The sequence below is a fragment of the Drosophila suzukii genome, chromosome 2L, assembly GCF_043229965.1.
Source record: "Drosophila suzukii chromosome 2L, CBGP_Dsuzu_IsoJpt1.0, whole genome shotgun sequence".
Lineage (NCBI taxonomy): Eukaryota > Metazoa > Arthropoda > Insecta > Diptera > Drosophilidae > Drosophila > Drosophila suzukii.
Window position 1 is genome coordinate 3722460 of NC_092080.1, and position 21396 is coordinate 3743855.

Consider the following 21396-nt stretch of genomic DNA (forward strand, 5'->3'; position numbering starts at 1 on the left):
TTTTTAGATTTTAACAAAAGTTACTAATGTTATATTTTTATATATCACATCAAAATCATTTAATATTCTAAAGAAAATTGAATTATATTTGTCTTTAAGATATACCTACTTTTAATAATAATGGATTCCAAAATAGAGATCCAGGTTTTTTTTTATTTGTATATTGACAAACCATTTTTTAAAGACTATTAGTGTACATTTAAAATATTTATTTAACTTACCATTGGTCTTAATATTGAAATTGGTATTTATACATAAAATATTCTATTTTAAATGGTTTATAAATAATTAATATCGTGGAAAATCATTGTAAATTATACTCACATTTAATTATGACCTGCAAAATCGAAAATTATTTTTTTAAACTTATTTTATTTATTTAAAAACCACTTTTTAAATAAAACAAACAAGAAAACAAAAAAATGAAATTCAAAATACAAATTTTGTAGTTCATGAGCATTTTGTCTATTTCGCACTGCATTTCCTAGCTTTTTTTTCAAGTGCATGGCTGAGCCTTTACCCTATGCACTTCCATATTGAGCGACCGCATGCAGTGGACGGCGTCGAAGGACGAAGGACAAAGGACAACACCGATCCCCGGCCACAATGCCACCGCGTGTGCATGAGCATTGTGATGCAGCCCATTTTTTCCCTTCTGTGCTATGTACATCCATTTTTTTGCAGCTTTTTGTTTTGCAACAAGCCACAAAATTTCATTTGAGCTTGCAATATGGCGCATTTAAATTTCGACTCTTTTCCCGCCCGTCGAAGGCTGAAAATATTTGCCACAAAGGGAATATGAAATTTTATGTGGCCCCCATAAGTCGGCAACGAATCGTTTTATGTATTAGGCCAAACGAATTGCGGATTGCTTGCCAAAATTAAGGTTTGCTCTCTGTCACCGCAAATATTTGGATTCAATTTGAATTTGGTTATATATTTGCGTGCGGATTGATAGACCAGGATCAAACAGTCGTAAAAAGTTAATGACTCGCGCAGTTAACGCAAAAACGAAATAAATACGTTTGTAGCGAGGAATTCGGAGGGCACTTGGAGAAAGATTTTCATTTCCTTTCAACACTGAGAAAAAAGGGGTAAGCTAAAGTATATAAAGGAGTAAAGTATTTAAGGAATTAAAATAAAAATATTATTTCCAGTAATACATTTTGTATATTTTATATTTATATTGTAGAGGAATGTTGTATCTTAATCAATAAATTAAAATGTTTTTAGTTAGCTATTCATCTTAAACAAATTTAAAAAAATATATTTATTTTTATATTCAAACATACATTTAATTTAAATGGCTACACATTTGAAGCTTTTGCCTTTATGAAGCCCACTTTTAATTGGCCACACAGTTTCCCCATTTAATTGGATTAATCTTTAAGCTCATTTCATCACTTTTTCAGCTGAATTGTATAAGCTCATTACTATTTTTTATGCCCAGTGTGGCAGGAGGCAAAGTCAAAGCCGAAGCCTTCATTTCATGTTGCAACAACACTCGAAGATAAGCAGTGCCAGAGAGCTCGAAATGGGAGGCGGCCTGGGAAAACAGGACTTTTCACAGGATTTTCCACAGGAGGAGGCGCAGGTGGAGGCACGGGCACAGAGCCCAGGCTTCATGCTACGTTGGCTTTTATCCAATTTACCTGATAACCGCAAATGAGCGTTAATGGGCAAATAAATAGAAAAGTGCCAACTACGCCACTGCGACGCGTTAACTGAATGAAGCTGGCGGAGCGTAGCAAAAAGGGGGATCAGGAGGGTACCCCCAACCCAGACTCCCATTCCCGTAACCATTTGTGCGGCTTGATGCCGTGTCGCGTTTACTTTAGTGCACATACTAAACAAATTTAATGCGCCCCCACGTTTTAGGGTTTTTTGTGGGTTAAATCATTTGGCCGGGTAGCTTTTAATTCTGGGGGCTTAGGTGCTAGAAATCTTTAATGCTGAAATTTTAAATCCTTGAAAGGGACTGTAAAGGTACAAAGGGTTTGGCTTTTTGAATTTAAATAATTGAGATGGGATTAAGACATGGAAATCCAATTGAAGTTGCTTAAAACATATATATTTTTTTAATTTGGTATGATTTAAGATAAATATATTATATATCATTTAAAGAGATAAAATTGTTCAATATATTTTAAGAACATAGTTGTACATATAGTTAACATTATGTGGTTAAGAACACTTTAAGACAGATTACAGCTTTTAAAATGAAGTACATCTTTAGCCACATTACCCTAGGTAACAGGACCCCTTGGATTCAATGAAATTTTCAGCAGGCTAATTTCTTCCGGCTGTAAATGCTGGGGGATCCCCACCGGAGTGCTGCCCTTGGCCGTTTGCGAGTGCCCCTAAATGTATGGCATTTCCAATCAGCTCCGGTACTCAAACATCTCCGCCTCCGTCACCCCGAAACACGTTTGACAAATCTGCACACCCTGGCAAACAATGTGCCAAATTTGAGGCGGGTGGTTCTGTTTAGTGGGTGGCTAAGTGGGCGGGATTGACGGGGTTTCGGGGGCAGGGAGTGGGGTCACGGTACTCGAGCCTTGCCAACATTGCGTCAACGTAACATTAATTTGTGCACGTTCCATTTGCCAGCGGGTCGCCTTTCGGTTCTGGCCTGGTCTTCTGTTTGCCTCGGTGGAGTTGGGGGCATTGCAACACTTTGGCCACAAGAACAACAACAAACACACCAGCACGGACACCCACACCACCACAAATAGATCCTTGCACACAGAACGGTACACTGAGGGAAATTCAGGAAGATTTTTTTTATAAATTGGCCTTTATTCGAATTATCAACTCCAATTTTTTCAGGATTACTCATCTCTGAAGAATTCGCGTATATCCGTTTTTTAGTTAGTATATTAGCTATAACTTTAATGAACCAAATTATATTTTCCCTATTTGTATTAAAGACACAATAAGTATAATTGTTTAAGTATTGTAGAGTTCTGAAGAATTCGCGTTAAGCCATTTTTTTAAATAAAAAAATTACCTAGATCTTATGTCAACTAAAGAGTGCTCCCATTAAAGTCCACACTTTTTTTTTATTTTCTTAAATTAGAAATAAGATTTGTATTTAAAGACATCCTTAAATTCTTTAGACCCAATTTTCAGATCCTTGAAAAATTGTTCCTTGTGCACCAACACGTAGAAGTGGGCTTAATGCAGGTCAGCAAACGGCTAATGGAATTAGCAACAATTTAACCATTAAACACATCATGTGCATTGGCATGTTGCACATTCAGTTGGTAGATTACTCTTTTCCTCCAGCCCTTTGTCTCCCCGCATCCCTCATTTCCCCCCCGTTTCCCCCGATGGACCATTGTGTGGAATCCCCCATTTGGTCTGGGGTTTCAACTGGGTTCTGGCTGGTTAACTCGGTTACAGGAACCCGGTTGTCTGGCTCGGATGCCAATGCCTCACGCGGTTTATTGGCATTAAATCGGAGCGCTATGTTGCCATTTTGGCTTTGCCTGCTTAATAGACTTCGGTTTGCTTTCATTGCATTTCTGGCGATGGTCTTGCCGACCTGATTCACCCTGATTTGCCGTGATTTTGCCTGGACAAACGTGGCCGCTAATTAAATGGAAATTCAACCAAGTTCTCTTGGTCTTCAACGTGCAGCTTTACTAGCCATCTTGTCGACTGCTTGTTTGCTGTTTTCCCGGAAATGGTGGATAAAGAACGACTCAGGTTAAGTATCTTCCGCCTTTATGGCAGGTACTTATTTGTCGGTAAGCCAGAGCAAATATTTCTGCTGAGTTGGCACATCTTTCTGGACAAACGTTGGGCTTTAGTCTCAATAGTTAATGCCGAAGATGTTTAGATGCAGGAAAGAGAACTAGCTAGAAATTTAAAGAGATGTTGAAAATATATAGGTTTAATAATATTTTGGACAATATATTTTAAATTCTGTTAAGCTAGGTAAGATTTTAAAACTTAAGAATTTTTAAAGATCTATTTCAGGGAGATATATGTGAAGGAAATATAATCTATGCATTAAGGCCTTATGTTTTTGACCAACTGAATGGATTTATTTTAAAAAGCCATGACAATCTCCACATCATTTCATATATAAATTCATAAAATGTTTTAAAGCTGTACCGACTTTTTTCTATAGGTTGATAAGACTTTTTAAAATAAATTCGGACAGCTAAACAGTCTTAAATTAACCAAGTTAAATAATTTGTAAGCCCTTCAAATGTTTTTTACATTATTTCTATAATCTGAACAATAAATAACCATTTCGCACCAATGTTTTTCAATTTATTTCCTAATATTACAAGCGAACTAGCTCCGAAAACAGCTCCCAGCATCTCCAAGCAATTTATCCATATACTATAAAAACCACACATGTCTCCAGGCACTCGTTCTTCTCCCATGTTTGGCCTGATTTTATTTGTGTATTTCTGGGGAGATGGAATGAGATGGTTTGGATCAACCGCCCCGTGGGCCTGGTCAGGTAATTTGGGCAGGAAAAATGGCATCATTAGCTTAACAAATTTGTTGTATGCCCATAAATCGCCCGAAAGTAAAGCAGCCAAAAACAACCCGAATGTAAGGGCCTTAAATGAGCCGAGTCAAAGGTTCAACTCTTAATTAAAATTGAAAGTGGCCCAAAGAGTCAGTAAGAATTTTCATTTTCCGCGTAGCAGGCTGTTGTCCGACATTTTCATTAGGGGCGGCAAATGGAAATTAAGCGAATTCTAAATGAAAATAGACAGGAACTTTAGGGCCGTTGTTGCTGCTTTTGTTGCTGTTAATTCGTTCGCTTTTCTCGCTCCCTTAGACATCATAAATCATTAATATGCTAAAATTATGGCTGGAGTGGCGCCCCCCCCCCTAAAATACATATAGACCAGATATTGCGAATACGCCCACTTAAGCAGCCAAGTATGTGTGCGGCAGATAAAAACTTAAAGAATTATAACTTTGGGGCTTTTGGGGGCCTCCGAGGATGGCCCACAATGACCACAAAAGTAAATAACATGCCATCCACAAGCCAGGAAAAGAAAGTAAAAAAGAGAGGGAGAAAATGAAATAGCCACAGAGGAAGACAGGAAGCGAGAAAGAGAAGTTTTAAATATAATTTAAGCTTTTGTGCTAGTGCGTCAACATGGAACATGATATGGCAGACTGAAAAAATAAGAGAAACGTCTCTGTGGGTTTCGACCAGTGGTGCCAGGTCCAGATGGGAAAATATATTGAAAAGAAATTTAAAAATCCATATGTATAAAAACTTTAACACAAAAAGCTTAACAAAGAAATAAACTTTTTAAAGCAATGTTTTACTTTAAATATTTTAATATTGAGAAACTCTTTGGATTACAAAGTGAAATCTAAGGTGACCAAATCAATAGTTTTAAAATTTCAGAACAAAGTAAGCAAAATACGAAACTTCAAGGCCTTGTTCGACTAGCCATGAGGTTTTACATTCAGTACAACTTCACACTTCGTCTAGTACACAACTTCCTATTTTTGTAAAATTTTTGTCATCATGTTTTTGCAAGTATTTTTCAAGGATGTAAACAAGTTTAGACATACAGTCTTTATTAATGTGAATCTAAATTTTACTGTGTCAAAACTAAAATCTGAGTTATTTAAAAGTGTCAAAATTCCAGTTCAACGACAAGTAATCATGTTCCTCGGTACGATCCTCACAGACGACTTCCCTGTAGCCAAGGCATTCAACAGGAAAAGAGCGGATCTGCAGGCCTTCGACGGCGAAGAGCTGGTTTGTCTTTTGCGTTTTCGCGACAAAATGGAGTTTAAGGAGACTCTGTCGACCTCATCTTCAAGGATGTCTCAGAAAAAGGAAAAGCCTCAGGACGCTCAATCTGAGTTCGTCGGTTTGGAAGACGGCTGCTCCTCAGCCTCAAGTTCTGCTTCAAGTATCAGTAGCTCCGAAATGTTAACCCCGACCCAGAGTTCGGCCTGTGTTCAATCCACCGTGAATGAGCAAGGATGCGGAGATCCCTGCCAAATCAATTGCTGTGACCAGGGCGGAGAGGGTCGTCCTCCCTACGCCAGGGTCATGCCGGAGGATCGGCGGTACGGGGTCGTGATCACCAACGAGTGCGACCCGTGCGACTGCAACTTCGACTGCGTCCTGCAGCACCTTATGGAATCATTCCACTCGGCGGTTGATGTGGCCACTTTGAGCTTTAGCGAGTGTACTCCTGCCGTGTCCTTTGACTGCTTCCTGCTGATGGTGTCCAGGGACAGCGACACCAGCGACTGGCTCCTGCGTGCCATGCGACCTATGAACCCTCCCTACCAGTGCACCACCTTTATAAAGCACTTCCAGCTGGTCAGGTGTTCCTTCGTCATCCCCATGGTCGTGGAGCGAGAGCTGTGCCGCATCTTCCACATCATGGAGAAGCAGAACTGCGGTCTGGATCTGAGTAAATGGTGCGTAGTTCGAAAGACTGCTCTGGACCCCTGCTCCGAGGACTATGCACGGAAGGTACTCTTCGAATGGTCCATCAACTACGAACTGGTAGTTTACATGGACAACTACTCGAAGGATTACATAGAGAACAACTGTGGAAAAATTTTGTACATATTTTGGCACCTACCCGTCGACTTTTCCACCGACCTGACATGCCAATGAGGATTGCATTAAAAGGATATTATGTATACGTAAACAGTATGCTTGTCATGTCATGATCATGTACATTTTGATCCCTATTTGTGGTTCAAACATCCGGGTAAATATGCAAGATCCTGGTATCCTCGCTTCTACGCCAAGTCCATTATAGAGGACCCTTTGCCCTTGGCAAACTGGAGACCTTGGCAAAACGAATTCGATCACGGCCTACCAAATCCATTACTATAAGCAATCGCGTTCTCACGCAACTTCGAATTGGTGATGATAAATGTTTAAAAAAAAATGGCGGCTTTTGGGATAAACAATTGGACTGGATCGATCGCGCGGTAGAGGAACCCCTGTCAATAAATGTTTTGACAAGTGCGAGTACAGAAAATTTTAAATAAAAAGTAAAATGGTTATTGCGCTTAGAACGCAGAATGCTAGTTACATGTTCTGGTTTTTTATTGGTGGATTTTACATTTTGGCATATATTCTTGTCCTTTATTTTAAAATATATTTTTAAGCCTGTATTAAGATCTGCTTTTATTTTGTGCGATTTATATTTTCATATACCTTTAAAGCGGCTAACTGGGCAACAATGGTTGCTGGAGAAAACTGAGAAAAAGGCCAAGGATCTACGGCCTTGTCAATATTTGTTTCGCAATCAGCAAATAATACGTGTGCAGTGAATGGAGTGGGACATGTGCAGCTTAGGGAGCATAGATGAAGTTTTGTGTTCCTTGGGAAGTCGTAGATAACGAAAATGCTGTTTGACTTTAAGGGAATCAGCCGCAAGATATTGGAGACAAACAAAACATGGAGCCAAAGAGAAACCTGTAACTGGCCAGTCTTCAGAACTCAATTAGAGTGGAAATAGGGGGATTGCGGAAAGGTCTTGATTAACAGTTGGCTCACTTTTTTTTTTATGTTGATCTGTTGGCAAAAGCTGATGTGTGCGTGATGTCCTTGCTAAGGTTATAAGACTAAACAAGTTTTGAAAGGAAGTATATTACTGAATTTTATTCTGTATTTAAGTAAAGTTTGTTTATTTTGCTTAACAATTTGGAATTAAACATAATATTAATTCACTTAAATTTAACAATTTATGTACTTACAGTTGTTTGTCAAAGTGAAATCTTTGGAATTAAAATTAACCAAACTTATGTTATTGATACAGTATATAAACTTAATTTTTTATAATGATGATAAAGATACTGGAAATATTCAAATTCAAATGGCAAAGATATATGTTGACATTTATAGATAAAAAGTGTGTTTTGTTTATAATTCAAATCCTTTTCGGGGCGCGCGCGTGAGATACATGTCACATGCCCATCCAACTTCCGGTGCTCCCCTAATATCGCTAATAACATTGACAACTGTCAACGGCTTCGCGGCAGGACCTGTCACAGACAAACACACACTCTCGCACTTCGCACCCAGGCACACACACAAACACACTCGCTGTCAAGAGCACGGGCAAACTGTCAGGACATCAAACACACACAGACACACACACAACAACAGGAAGGACAATTACTGTGGGCCACTGTGAAATTCGCTGTCAGCACTGAAGGCCCAAGCCGCTTTACTTCTTAACTTTTTTTCATTTTCAGTTGTTGCGAAAAAATATCAAATACATATACTCGTTATTATGACATGAAATGTACACACATACATGCGATTAAATGGTATTTTCTTTTTTAACCTGATTGGATGCATAACAATCTGTTTTTTAATTTTAAATATTATTCATTTGGCTTGTGGTTTTTCAATTGTTTAGCTCAAGGCTTAAATAATTATTATTTACTTCAATGAAATAGCTCTCAAAAAATGTATTTTAAATTAAATTTTTATAAAAGCTGAAAATACATCTGTGAAGTGTATTTAACAAAAGTCATTTTGATTTCCGGTCGGTTGCCCGAAAATAAAATCAAATAAAATAGTTGAGCAATTTATGCATATTAAAAAATATCCATTTCGAGCTACAAAAGTCATATAGCAAGGAGGTCCTTCACAGCATTTCCTTGTGCTGGAATTTATATCCCCGTATTTCCATTTGCGACCGTAATTCTTTTTTCCCTCATGTCGAGCTCGGCCATGGCCAACATTTAAAACTTTGCAACTTTTGTCAGTGCCATAGTTTGCCATGTTGCATGGCAGACATCCTCCTGCCGCCGAAATTTAATGCGCCGCGGATTCGGATTCGGATACGGGGATACGGATGCGGATTCGGATTCGGAACTCCAACGCCTGGCAGTCTGGGCTGGGAGTCTGGAGTCTGGCATTTCGGGGGCGAGAGCAATAAATTTTCATGCCCACTGTCATTGCCGAGTGCGGAGCGTGTTTACTTTGTATGACGTTCGGGGGGAGGCCATCCCCCACCAAGAACCACCCACCCTGCAGCTCAGTGTCATATTTCTGGACGACAGATCTTACGGAGCGAATTTTAACCAAATAGCGGTGGTATATTACTCTCTGGAAGGAAGTAAACAGTGCTTATTAGGCAAAAAGAGGGGTATAAGTCATGTCTTAATAGAACCCTTTCATTCCATAATTTGTCTTTAATTCAAATGCACCCTGGTACTTGAAAAATGCATACAAGTATTTGTTAAGATACATAAAAAAGAGTAAATATTTATTTAAATTTTTTACAAAATATTTAGAATAATATAAGATGATTAAATTAGCTTACTAAAAAAATATATATATTTTTTAAAATATTACTCAAAACGAAGTGTACTATTTTTCGCCTTGGTGACAAATGCCTTTCTTCATTTTACTTTCCTTTTTATGCCATACAGACACTCGCAGTTATTTTCTGGAATTTTTTTCTTGGTTTATTTAACGAGCATTTTCTGTCCGTTTCATTTTTTGCGACTTTTGTAGCGTTTTACAGTCATATGAATATTAAATTAAATTTTTTCCCCCAGCCCGGCCATTGAGATTGCGAGTGTGCTCTAGGCCAGCAGCGAAAGGTGAAGGTGAGCTGGGCGGAATGGGAATGGGCCAGTACGTATACGTAATACGCATCACGTATACGTATAGTGTGCCTTGACTTGGCCTGATAATGGCATAAGGGCACAAAGGCGGGGAACGAAAGGAGCTGCCACATGTGCAATTCATCAGAGGCGGCTATCCGCTTTTAATCAAATGCAAAGTTGACCAAGGATTGGGGACACAGGGACTCACAGGGACACGGCGTCACAGGGACTCCCTTTTGATGATGGCCGACGTCTGCAGCCTCAAGATGGCAAATTGTGCCGACCTGCAGGGCCAAATGCAAAGCAGTTAGAGCCGCTGGCTGCTGGTTTTCTCGTTCCATGCTGCCAACTGCTCACTGCTCACTGCTGACTGTGTCTGATATGGCTCACTTCTGTCATTTATCTTCTTTTACGGCTCAAAGGGGCGTGGCACTCGACCATTCAATTCCAGAGGTGCAAGCCAGCTACTGAGCAACGCACGAGGAACGCGTGTACTGCAAAGTGCAGGCTTACACTGAGGGAAATAGAAGCATAACCCATTTTTGTATTAGATAAATAATATCAAGATGAAAATATTTTAGCAATTAAGAGAAAAATGTGTATTTTAAAAGCTATACATAAAATATACTTAATAGCAGGGATAGCATTGTAATGTAATTGGCACGGAGCAGCAGTCGTTACACACACATCGACATTGTATGCTGTACGAGTGCCGGCAGAGGCTGAGCAGAGCTTTTCCTATGGTGCCTTAATAGGACGCTACTTTCTATCCCAAACTATTAGTGTGGAAGTTTTAATAGTGAACGATTTGATTTGTTTTCATAAAAATTAAAATTATAAAGTTAATAATAATACATATAATAAAACAAATAATATGAATCTACCTTTAATTTCTTACTTTTAGAAAGATATTTTTTACAACCGTGAATTACTTAGATACTAGATATTAGATATTCTGAACAAACCGTTTCGAAAAGCAAGACCTACACAAAAATTATAATTTGAAAGATATTATATAATGAAATCATATTTATAGATCTACTTCTTATTCCATATTTTAAGGAAATGAATGTCTATAAGTCTAAATTGGTTTGGGTTCTGTAAAGATGTAAGACTGTAAAATATTCAGATAAAATTCTTAAATATTATTCCTTAAAAGAAGATCTAAAGAGATTTTTGGATAAAATTTTAATGTTTTCCCTAGCTTGTTATTTTTTTTTAACACTTTCTAGTGTATTTTTAAACCTGCCCACCAACACACACACAAAACCCTGCACATGCCTGTGCATATTTGAGATATTGTGTTTGAACTTTGGCTTTGGTTTTCGACTGACTTCGCCTCCTGGTATGTGAACTGCAATTGTTGTTGCTGCCAACTTGACAAACGCACAGTCGCCAGGATTTACCGACACTCTCTCCAGGATCTAGGTCCTGGAAATTGAAAAATTTGCACAAATTTTTAGCTGCGCTGCCATTTGGAACCTTTGTACTCGCCCAAGTCAAGTGGGTCTGTGAACTCCCCCCCCCCCAGTTCGTAATAAACTTAACACCCCATATTCCCAAAGCCCTTCCCTAATACCATCTGCTTGTAAAATTTATGCTCTCTTAAGGAATTCATTCAAAACTTGACAACAAATTGCACTTTGGCCGAACAACAAAAATCCATTGGCCAGGATTTTCGATTTGTAACCTACATGGCGCAATTAAATCGCCAGCCAGGCAACAGATTTATAATTCAATTTTTTTTTTGTCCGTTCATCTCTCCTGGTTTTTGACACCACGTTCGACGACATGTGCATGGGGAAATTTTGAATCTATTTTTTGAACAATTAAATGGCGAATTCGTGTTATGCAAATGGCCAGGGAACGTGCCTAAAATTGCAATTAGTGCAATTGCAGTGCAGAATGGCGCATAAAATATCAGTAAACAGAGCTTTTGGCTAACAGAAATCCTGTCTGGCCGACTGCCAAATGGATATTTGTCGCAAGGATAATCGAAAGGCGGCAATTAATGGCCACCAGTTTGGTTTTGGGTATCCTGCACCCGTTTCTGCCTGTCTGTTTGTCTGGGTGTGTGGTGCAATGATAAGGCCACCGAGGACAGTAATCCCCGCCAGGCGAAATTTGTGACGATTGTGGCAAGTGGTGAATAGGTGGGTAAAGGCAAGGGAAATGTACTATGTACCGGGAAATGTACTATCTCTGAATTCTTCGGTTGGCAACAAAGCTTGTTTAAAGGGAAACAAGGGGTTCTTACTGCTGAATAGTCTTGGCACTCAAAGACAGAAAAATGACTACTTCGGAATCCCGAAGTTTATTCACCTGCAGCTTTACAATTTTTAAATGATTAAAAGGTTTATTCCGAGGTATATCCGATTTGCAGCATGCATATCTTCATTTCTATTCACTATTATTAACCATTATTTCTACATATCAGATTATTTTACATAAAGAAAGCTCTTAAAGCTGGTAAATGAATACCCAAATTATATTATTTTCCGTTTGATTGCTTTTTGTTTTACAACATTTTAGTAATTTTGATAATTATGGGTGGGCACAATTTAATGTTTAATGGCAGCTAAATGGCAGTTTAACGATATTATAAATAGGTAAAATCAACCAAAAATGTCTGTATCTCGACAGTTGTTGAATGGTACTCAGCCATGGATCATAGAATTACAATTTTTGGAGTATCATTGCTAGTTGCTTTTCTAGTCTGTAGTGTAAGAGGATAAAAGAGGACTTAAATGAATACTACAATTAATTATGTCTTTCCTCAGGAGGCTCCATTTGTTAAAATGACAAATTTCTTTTGTGAGTCGTACAACAAATCGTGGGTTCTTATTCATTATTGCCGCCTGAAGGCCTATTCCCGAAACAAGACCAGCTTGCATATAAATGCCACGTTTATAGAGCCAGCAAATAACATATTCGTTCATATGAAGTTGATGAAGAAGGCCAGTGGATATAAACCGTTTTTAGTTGATTATAACTTCGATGCCTGCGAGTTTATGAGAAGACGGAACCAGCCCGTTGCCAAGATCATCTGGAATTTGATCAAGGATGTATCGACGGTGAACCACACCTGTCCTTATGTGGTAATATTGCCTTTCGAGACTCGTTAACCAATTTTAATGTAATGGATTTGCAGGGCTTACAAATGGTTAGCGATTTCCATCGCATTGAAGTTCCTGTAAGTCTACCAACTGGAGAGTATTTACTTTTAATAGATTGGATATTCGATGGTAAGCCGCAGTTTGCCACAAATGTTTATTTTACATTTGTAGAGGATTTATTTCCGAAAAGGCCACCTCACGGATGATGGCAATTGTTATAAGAAAGCCGGATAAAAAAAACCGTTTAAAAATATAATGATTATTTGAATTGAATTTTGGATAAATACTAAGCGAATCTGTGGACTACAAAGTTGTTTTTAAGTTTGTAAAGGTTTAAAGTGGAATTTAAATAAATTTATTTTTTGTTAATTAGCTGTATAATCCCATTTGATTAAAAAGCCAAATTGTGTTTAACATAAGTGGTTTACATAAGTTCGAAATAAGTAAAAATCTTTTTGATGCACAAGCATTTATTATGACCATAGGTTCGATGTTACTCCTTCATTATCTCCCATTCGGTACAACAGAAAAAGCAGTAATTGATATTATTAATAACATTTGATTGAAAACAATTATGGCAAGAGCCATTCAAACGGATAATAACGATAATTCGAAATTGTTTCTGTTTAAATAAATTTAATTTAATTCGACAATCAAAGCCGCAAATTGCCGAGCAGTTTTTTGTTCGCTTACTTCTTTATTTTTCTGCACCTGGGATCAATGGAAATACCTGTGGCGGTGGGAGAAAGCTAATATGGCAAATTAATTACAAATAATTCGCCCATAGGCTCCGCCGCTGTTTTGTTTGTTGTTGCGGACTGATTTTTAATTTATGCGCACCGCAGTTGATTTTCACATAAAATCCGATTCCGAAAGCCTCGCAAATCCACCGCAACTTAAAAGCTTAAAACGCCGTGCCGGCAATGACTGCTCGGTCTCCTGGTCCTGCTCTCCAGCCTTTTGGTCCTGCGAACAGCCAGCATCCAACATCCTGTGGCTCGGTGCCAAATCCCCGACCAAGGCTTATAAATTTTAATTAAAATGCGACGCCAGATGGGAGTGAGCACTGCGTGTCCTCGCGGCGCTTATTTCCGCTTACATTACAATTACATTTGCCTTTGGGCCAAGTCGCATCCGCCTTGCCACCAGGGTCATCCAGTCGTACCTCCATCTGCGCAGTCCACGGTCCTCAGTCCATTCCGACCACTATCACCTGGTCGGGGCTATTGATATGGCCAGGTGCTAAACTCGAGGTCACTGCACAAATCCGCATTTAGGTGGGGAACACCATTGTGCCAACCAGCCAAGGACTTTCACCAAACAACGTTAAATCAAATTGAAGGATTTGATATAAGGTACAAGATATACTTATGTGTCTCTAAAATGGTTTATATTATTTAATAATATTTATTTATATAGTATTTTCAGCTTAGCCAGCTGAATAGAACATTCATTTTTTCATGATAAATACCTTTTCCCGAAGGTTGATTTATTTTATTTTCTTAATGGGTTATCGAGTGACCCAAAAATTTATCATAGAACCATAATAAATAATTAATATTTAATCATAACTATATTATAAAAATTATAAACTATTAAGCTTCTAAATATTGTTTTAAAAGGGATATTTAAGTAGCATTTTGATGATTTTTTCCGTAAAGGAAATCTCTTTCTACAAATTAATTACCTTTATTATTTTAGATGAGATATTATGTATCCTAAAAAGTTTTTGTAGAACCTTAGAAAATGTTTAATATAAATCATAAACTATAAAACAATCAAAATATGTTTTGTCGGTGGAGAATGTACCACTGCTTTCTTATACAAGAAAAAGCATTTTTCTTAATAATAATAAAGAATTCCAAAAAAAGAATGATAAGAATAGTTTAATACAGTGATGATATTCTTGAAAGAAAGTTTTCATATTCTCCAAGTTAAATCACCCAACTAAAAGTTCACTTTCTACTCTTGGAATTTCCCTCAATTATTACTGCCAAAAATGTTTGCCCACTCGACAGATGGTGCCTAGACTCCGAGTTTTCCCGGCGGGTGGAAAGCGGGTCCTCTGCTGCACTAATGACGCAAATCGGCCTAAATAACAAGTTCCTGGCATTTGGTCAACAAGTGGAGATTGGAGGAGCTGACGGCGAGCTGCGTTGCCAACTCAGCAGACTGTTTTTTCTTCAATTTCCACCATCCAACCATCCAACCATCCAAACACCCAGTATCCCCTACTCAGCACCCACCACCCACTCCCCTAATGAGACGCAATGATGAGGAACGAGGCTATCTGGGACTTGGTCGCGAAATGGAAATTAAAATGCATCCCCAGCTGCGCCAGTGGGCGTTCCACTGGGCGTGGCAGGCGGTTGAACACTTGATTTAATCAACTTGATCCGAGGCAAATTCAAATCAGTTTGCTTTAAGTTTAAGGCCAGTCACTTGAAAATAATGTTGGTGGAATCAGTTAAATTAGAATGATAAAAGAGCCCATGTCATTCGGAAAAACCTAAACGAAATATCAACATAAGGTGATATAAAAAAGTTGTACTTCCATCTTGAATATAAATATTAAATATGTTAAACTATATATATAAAAACAAAATTAAAGGTGACCTAATCAATAGTTTTAAAGTTTGTCAACAAAGGAGGCAAAAAACGAAACTTCAAGGCCTCGTTCCTCTAGCACTGATGATTTACATTCAGTACAACTTCACAACTTATCCAGTACACAACTTCCTATTTTTGTAAAATTTTTGTCAACATGTTTTTGAAAGTGTTTTTCAACAATCTAAACAAGTTTAGGCAGACAGTCTTTATAAATGTAAAACAAAATTTTAGCGTGGCCAATCTTAAATCAGAGTTGTTCAAAAGTGTCAAAATTCCAGTTCAACGACAAGTAATCATGTTCCTCGGTACGATCCTCACAGACGACTTTCCTGTAGCCAAAGCCTTCAACAGGAATAGGGCTGATTTGCAGGCCTTCGACGGCCAAGAACTGGTTTGTCTTTTGCATTTTCGCGACAAAATGGAGTTTAAGGAGACTGTCGACCTCATCTTCAATGATGTCCCAGAAAAACGAAAAGACTCGGGATGCTCAATCCGAGTTCGTCGGTTTGGAAGACGGCTGCTCCTCAGCCTCAAGTTCTGCTTCAAGTCAACCCCGACCCAGAGTTCGGCCTGTGTTCAATCCACCGTGAATGAGCAAGGATGCGGAGATCCCTGCCAAATCAATTGCTGTGACCAGGGCGGAGAGGGTCGTCCTCCCTACGCCAGGGTCATGCCGGAGGATCGGCGGTACGGGGTCGTGATCACCAACGCGTGCGACCCGTGCGACTGCAACTTCGACTGCGTCCTGCAGCACCTGGTGGAATCATTGCACTCGGCGGTTGATGTAGCCACACTCAGTTTCAGCGAGTGTACTCCTGCCGTGTCCTTCGAATGCTCCCTGCTGATGGTGTGCAGGGACATCGACACCAGCGACTGGCTCCAGCGAGCCATGCGACCTATGAACCCTCCCTACCTCTGCACCACCTTTATCAAGCACTTCCAGCTGGTCAGGTGTTCCTTCGTCATCCCCATGGTCGTCGAGCGAGAGCTGTGCCGCATCTTCCACATCATGGAGAAGCAGAACTGCGGTCTGGATCTGAGTAAGTGGTGCGTCGTTCGAAAGACTGCTCTTGACCCCTGCTCCGAGGACTATGCGCGGAAGGTAATCTTCGAATGGTCCATCAATTACGAACTGGTAGTTTACATGGACAACTGCTCAAAGGATTACATAGAGAACCACTGGGGAAAAATATTATTCATAATGTGGCACCTTCCCGTCGACTTTTCCACCGACCTGCCGTGTCAATAGAGACGATTGGATTCGACAGATGCTATCTTTGCAGTATGTTTTGGATTGTGGACTGCTGCGCGGCGCGGATCATGTAGATTTCAATCCTTATATTTAAGTCCAAGAACCCAGAGAATATGTAAGATCTTGGTATCTGAATCACGAGAGTTCCTCGCTTCTATGCCGAGTCCATCAATTCAACCGTAGGTTCCCAAGGACGCTGGTGTACCGAATGGTTGCGCCAACAACAAATGGTCTACCACGTTTCTGAGAAGCTCAAGCATTCCTACTTTTTTAAGACCTTTCGTTCTTGGCAGGCTGGAGACCCTAACCAAGTTCCATCAGAGTCCTGGTCGATATGAAATCGACGATAACTATGAGCAACCGTTTTCAGAGCTACTTTGAATTAAAGGAGGTGAAAGTAATTGTTAAAATGAATGGCGGCTATTGGAATAAACAATTGCACTGGATCGATCGGTAGAGGAACCCTTGCAGAGAAATGTATATTAAAAGTATGTGTATTGCGCTTAGAACGCCGATTGCTTATTAAACAAAATGACTTGTCCTTAAACTAATAAATGAATGTATTATCTACAAACTCCTCGAAGCTTTTTTATGGAATTGCTCCACAACTTCATAAATTATTTTCGGTGAACGCTGTGATCTTGGATTTGGGAATTGGATTCTTTTACTTCACATTTAATGGAAGATCTGTCTATATCTATCGATTGACCTAATAAAAGATTGCCAAGGCCACTCCTCAGCTCCCTCGCGTTTTCTTTTTTTTGGCACTCGTCTATTGCGTTCTCTCTTGTTTTAGATATTTTAAAGTAAAACCGCTGCTGAAATCAAAACACACTGCTGTCTTATGCGGGTCTTAAAATGGGCATAACAACATAAGTTTTCCAGTTGCCTTTGCCTGAAATGTCACATTGTATTGGGAAACAATTTCGTAATACAGCCCAGATTTAATCGAAATGTCTATAAGGTTGAACGACGATGCCATGCGGCAGTTCCGGGTGGCCAAGGTGTTCCAGGAGACGGACGAGCACAAGCTCTCGCTGGACTTCTCCCCGGACGGACGACGCCTGCTGTCCTGCGACCACTCGGCCCTCTCGGTCTTCAGCAGCACTCGGCAGACGGAGCTCTGCCAGGTGCACATGCACCACTACCTTCCCGAGGTGGCCTGCTTCGCCCAGCAGGACACTCGCGCCCTGCACTCCACCTCAAAGGTAAGAGGACTCAAAGGAGAGCTCGGTGGGGGGCTAACATACACAAAGCCAAAGGCACAAAGGACATGGTTACGTGGTTTGAGGGAAAAGGGTTCACAGACCTTACGGTTTCATCTTGAGAAATTCCAAAAATATAATGCTAAGCTTCGCAGAAAGAGATGAATTTAATGTTTTAATATATATGACTGCGGATTTAATTACGACGTATAAAAGTACTGCAAGATGATGATAATTTACATGAAAAACTAGTATATAGTGTATTATAAAAATGGTTAACACAAATATATCTGTCCATGAAAGAGGTTCTAAGCGAAATGTGAAATGTGATTCCTATTCATTGTATGATTACCTATATCTTTTATAAATGTGCATTCCCTGCAAAAGGCATTATATGATAACTTATATAATTTATAAGTTTTCTGGCCTCTTCGAATATATATAACCGGATGCGATTCGGAAAATATGATTTTAGTACATGAACAAAAGAATATTGGTAAATATAAGAGAGCATTTTTAATTGTCATCAAATGAAGCATTGTATAACAAGTCGGAAGTCTTCCATTGTATATCTTTTAGTTATATAATTATTCCAATTTTTCTCCGACAGTATGACTATGCCATCCGTTGTCTGGACCTCGAAACCCGCCACTGCGTCCGAGTTTTCAGTGGTCATTCGAAAAGTGTCCACCGATTGGCCTCCCAGCCAGGAAACGAGAACGTCTTCGTCAGCGTGGGACGGGATGATCATGTTTATGTGTGGGACTTCCGATCCTCCACCCATGTTCATCACATGAAGAAGCTGCAAGGACCGTTGTGCGCCTTCGATCCTGCTGGCTTAGTCCTGGCCACCAGTACGGATACGGAACGCATTGAGATCCATGATGTGCGGATGCTGGGCGAGCAGCCTTGCTTGAAGTTCGTCTACCAGGTGAACGACAAGGCCAAGTGGACACAGCTGCAGTTTGCTCCGAATGGAAAGACTATGCTACTGAGCACCGATCACTCCTGGTGCTTCAGTGTCTCGGCCTTCGATGGCACATTCCAGCAGTCCTTTACAGGGTATTCGAATCAGTTGAGACAGCCACTGGATGCCACCTATACGCCGGACTCGCAGTTTATACTTTCTGGAGCGGATGAGGGTAGGATTCACATTTGGCGGGCTGACGATGGATATCCTGTGGCCGTCCTTAAAGGAAACAATGTGGGTCCAGTGCGATGTCTGCGGTTCAATCCTCAAGCTACCATGTTTGTGAGCAGCGATTTACTGCTCGCCTTCTGGATGCCTATGGCCAATGGTGTTTACGATTGGGTGGAACGCCTGCCGCCCGGAGAAACGGTTTCCTTTAAGGATGAGGAGGATGTTGAGAAGGAGGAGGAGCCTTCCAAGTCACCCATTGCCATGCAGCAACCCTTGGTGGATATGTCACTGATAAGGTCCAGATTATATAGAAAACGGTCACGCTCCCAAGTTCCCATAGTAGACCTCACCAAACCACCAGATAAAAAGGACACCTTGGAAGAAGGCGAAATAACCGAGGACTGAGATTCGTAGAGATCCTTAGATTCTTAGCTAAAATAAAGGCAAGGGGCTATCAATCAACTGGGTTATCAACCGAAAGTTCTTAGACCAACTCCCAGCTGGAGACCACCTAACTTTCTGGACACTCCTTATGCTTTTGAGACACACAAATTGTTGAGTTTTGCCAGCAAATTGCACAGCTGGCTGCTTTCGACTCCCAGAAAAAGGAGTTTGTGGTCTGCAAACTTTTGTCCAACTTTTCGGGGTGTACGGACATATATATGTATGTGCCTTTGAAGCACTCTGACAAGCGTTTCATTTAGTTTCTGTGGCCATAAAAAGAAATTCCTCTTTTAATATTTATGAAATCTTTGAGCGAAAAGCCCCCAAAAAGAACACACAAATTGACGTTGAACTTTCACAAGTTGTAACTCCAATTGAATATGTGGATGTGTGCTTTTCGTCTGTATAACTTTTCGTCGGCGTAGCAAGTTTTGAATGCTTCTCATCATGGAACTGCATAAAATCTAAGCAGAGTGTGTTCTTTACTTGACCCAATAATTATTTAAGAAAGAAATAACATATCTGGGGTCAATTCAGTTAAGTAAAGAGAAAAGTAGGGCAACATAGGACAGTTCTTAAAGCAACATGAAATTTTAAAATGCTATTCATTCTATAAAATTAAGTTTAGATATACACACAAATATTTGTTAATTAATTGTTTTAATAATCAATGATATATGTGTTTTTATTTTGTGGTTCTGATAGGCCTCTTAAGTAGCTAAAAAAAGCAAAATATAACGTCAATGTTTCTTTAAATCTCTTCATTTTAAAATTCTCGTGTCTTTATTAATTTAACCACATTTTCTGCTTGCTATCGCAACATTTCGCATTTTAATTACTTTTTCCAGCATTAACCATTTCATGCTGCCACTGCAATATTTTAACTACAATTTAACTGCTGAAATCTTCAATGTTTGATCAAAGTTGGCCCGTAAGTGTGCAACTGCCAGACACTCGAAAAGTCAACAAACTGACTAAATACACTCCTGCTGAAGGAGTTTTTGGTGTTGCAGCAGGGCAAACAGCAGGCAGGAACAATAACGATGGCAGCCGAGAACCTCTCATTATGCTAATTAAGTACAAAAGTTGCAAACAGAAACTGAGGAGCTGAGAACTGAAACTAGGCAAACATAAATTAACGCATGCGACAAATGTGCGGGGGAAAAGGATTAAGTTTGGAATGCCTGGGAGAGCGTGCAAAGCGGAAACGGAAGTCGCCGTGTCGCCATTTTGATTTGCATGGACATTGCCATTAGTGCGCCAGAGATCCCTAACGAGCATCCTTTGAAGCGCTTAAATGGCTTTCTCATCTCGCCAAAGCGACGAAAGGAGAAATTAATTAAAAAGGTGGGCACGAATTGTAAAAAGAAACGAGCCAAGCGCGTGACTAAATTGTAAAACAAATCCCAAATGGCCCCGGACACATAGTCGCGTCCTTTTCCCTAAACTCCATCCTCTATCCTCCAGATTCCCGTTTTCCTATATCCACGCACCACAAATTCCTTTTCCCACGACGGGCTTTTGTCCATTGACGCAAGAATATTTAATGCGTTTGGTAATAAAAGTGGATTTCGTTGGCCCCAAACACTAATCTTGTTTTGGGGCAATCGAATTGGAAAAACGAGTCCTAGAGGTGGGGAACTAGGGTTCGGGCGTGACCCTGCTTTATATTAAATAAATAGCAATATTATTATTCGTATTCTTTATTAGGGAAACCAAATCACTAATGAAGGTGTCAAAAAGTATGCAACCATATATTATAAACATTTTTCACTGCATACTTTTGGGAATCTTTAAAAATTATAACAAAAATTCTACCAAAACTATTATAAAATCATTCATCAACGGTGTCAAAAAGTATGCAATACTTTATTTCTAGCTTTTTTCCTTGCATACTTTTGGACATCTTAAAAATGATTACAAATATATTTTTGTAGTATTTTTTTATGACTGACATATTACATGTTGATATTACGTATATTTATTATTTTCCTCACTCTGTCATCTCTAGAACCTGTTAAGCCAGGATTGCCC

At 39.5% G+C, this 21396-nt stretch overlaps 4 protein-coding genes across 4 annotated transcripts; all 4 read left to right on the top strand.

Moving 5' to 3' along the window:
- The first annotated feature begins 5457 nt into the window (after window positions 1–5457).
- LOC108009837 (uncharacterized) lies at window positions 5458–7148 on the top strand. The gene has a single exon (XM_017074529.4). It carries the CDS (start codon window positions 5516–5518, stop codon window positions 6629–6631), a length of 1116 nt encoding a protein of 371 aa, XP_016930018.4. The 5' UTR covers window positions 5458–5515; the 3' UTR covers window positions 6632–7148.
- A 5109-nt stretch (window positions 7149–12257) lies between these two features.
- On the top strand, window positions 12258–12916 carry LOC108005325 (uncharacterized). The gene is made up of 3 exons (XM_017068592.3): window positions 12258–12317; window positions 12375–12692; window positions 12746–12916. The coding sequence occupies exons 1-3, from the start codon at window positions 12258–12260 to the stop codon at window positions 12914–12916; spliced, it is 549 nt and encodes a 182-aa protein (XP_016924081.3).
- A 2488-nt stretch (window positions 12917–15404) lies between these two features.
- On the top strand, window positions 15405–17125 carry LOC108009576 (uncharacterized). The gene is made up of 2 exons (XM_070997573.1): window positions 15405–16687; window positions 16756–17125. The coding sequence occupies exon 1, from the start codon at window positions 15475–15477 to the stop codon at window positions 16567–16569; it is 1095 nt and encodes a 364-aa protein (XP_070853674.1). The 5' UTR covers window positions 15405–15474; the 3' UTR covers window positions 16570–16687; window positions 16756–17125.
- Window positions 17126–17415: 290 nt separating this feature from the next.
- On the top strand, window positions 17416–19323 carry LOC108010606 (WD repeat-containing protein 82). Its single transcript, XM_017075502.4, has 2 exons — window positions 17416–17780; window positions 18388–19323. The coding sequence occupies exons 1-2, from the start codon at window positions 17526–17528 to the stop codon at window positions 19321–19323; spliced, it is 1191 nt and encodes a 396-aa protein (XP_016930991.3). The 5' UTR covers window positions 17416–17525.
- The last annotated feature ends 2073 nt before the right edge of the window (window positions 19324–21396 follow it).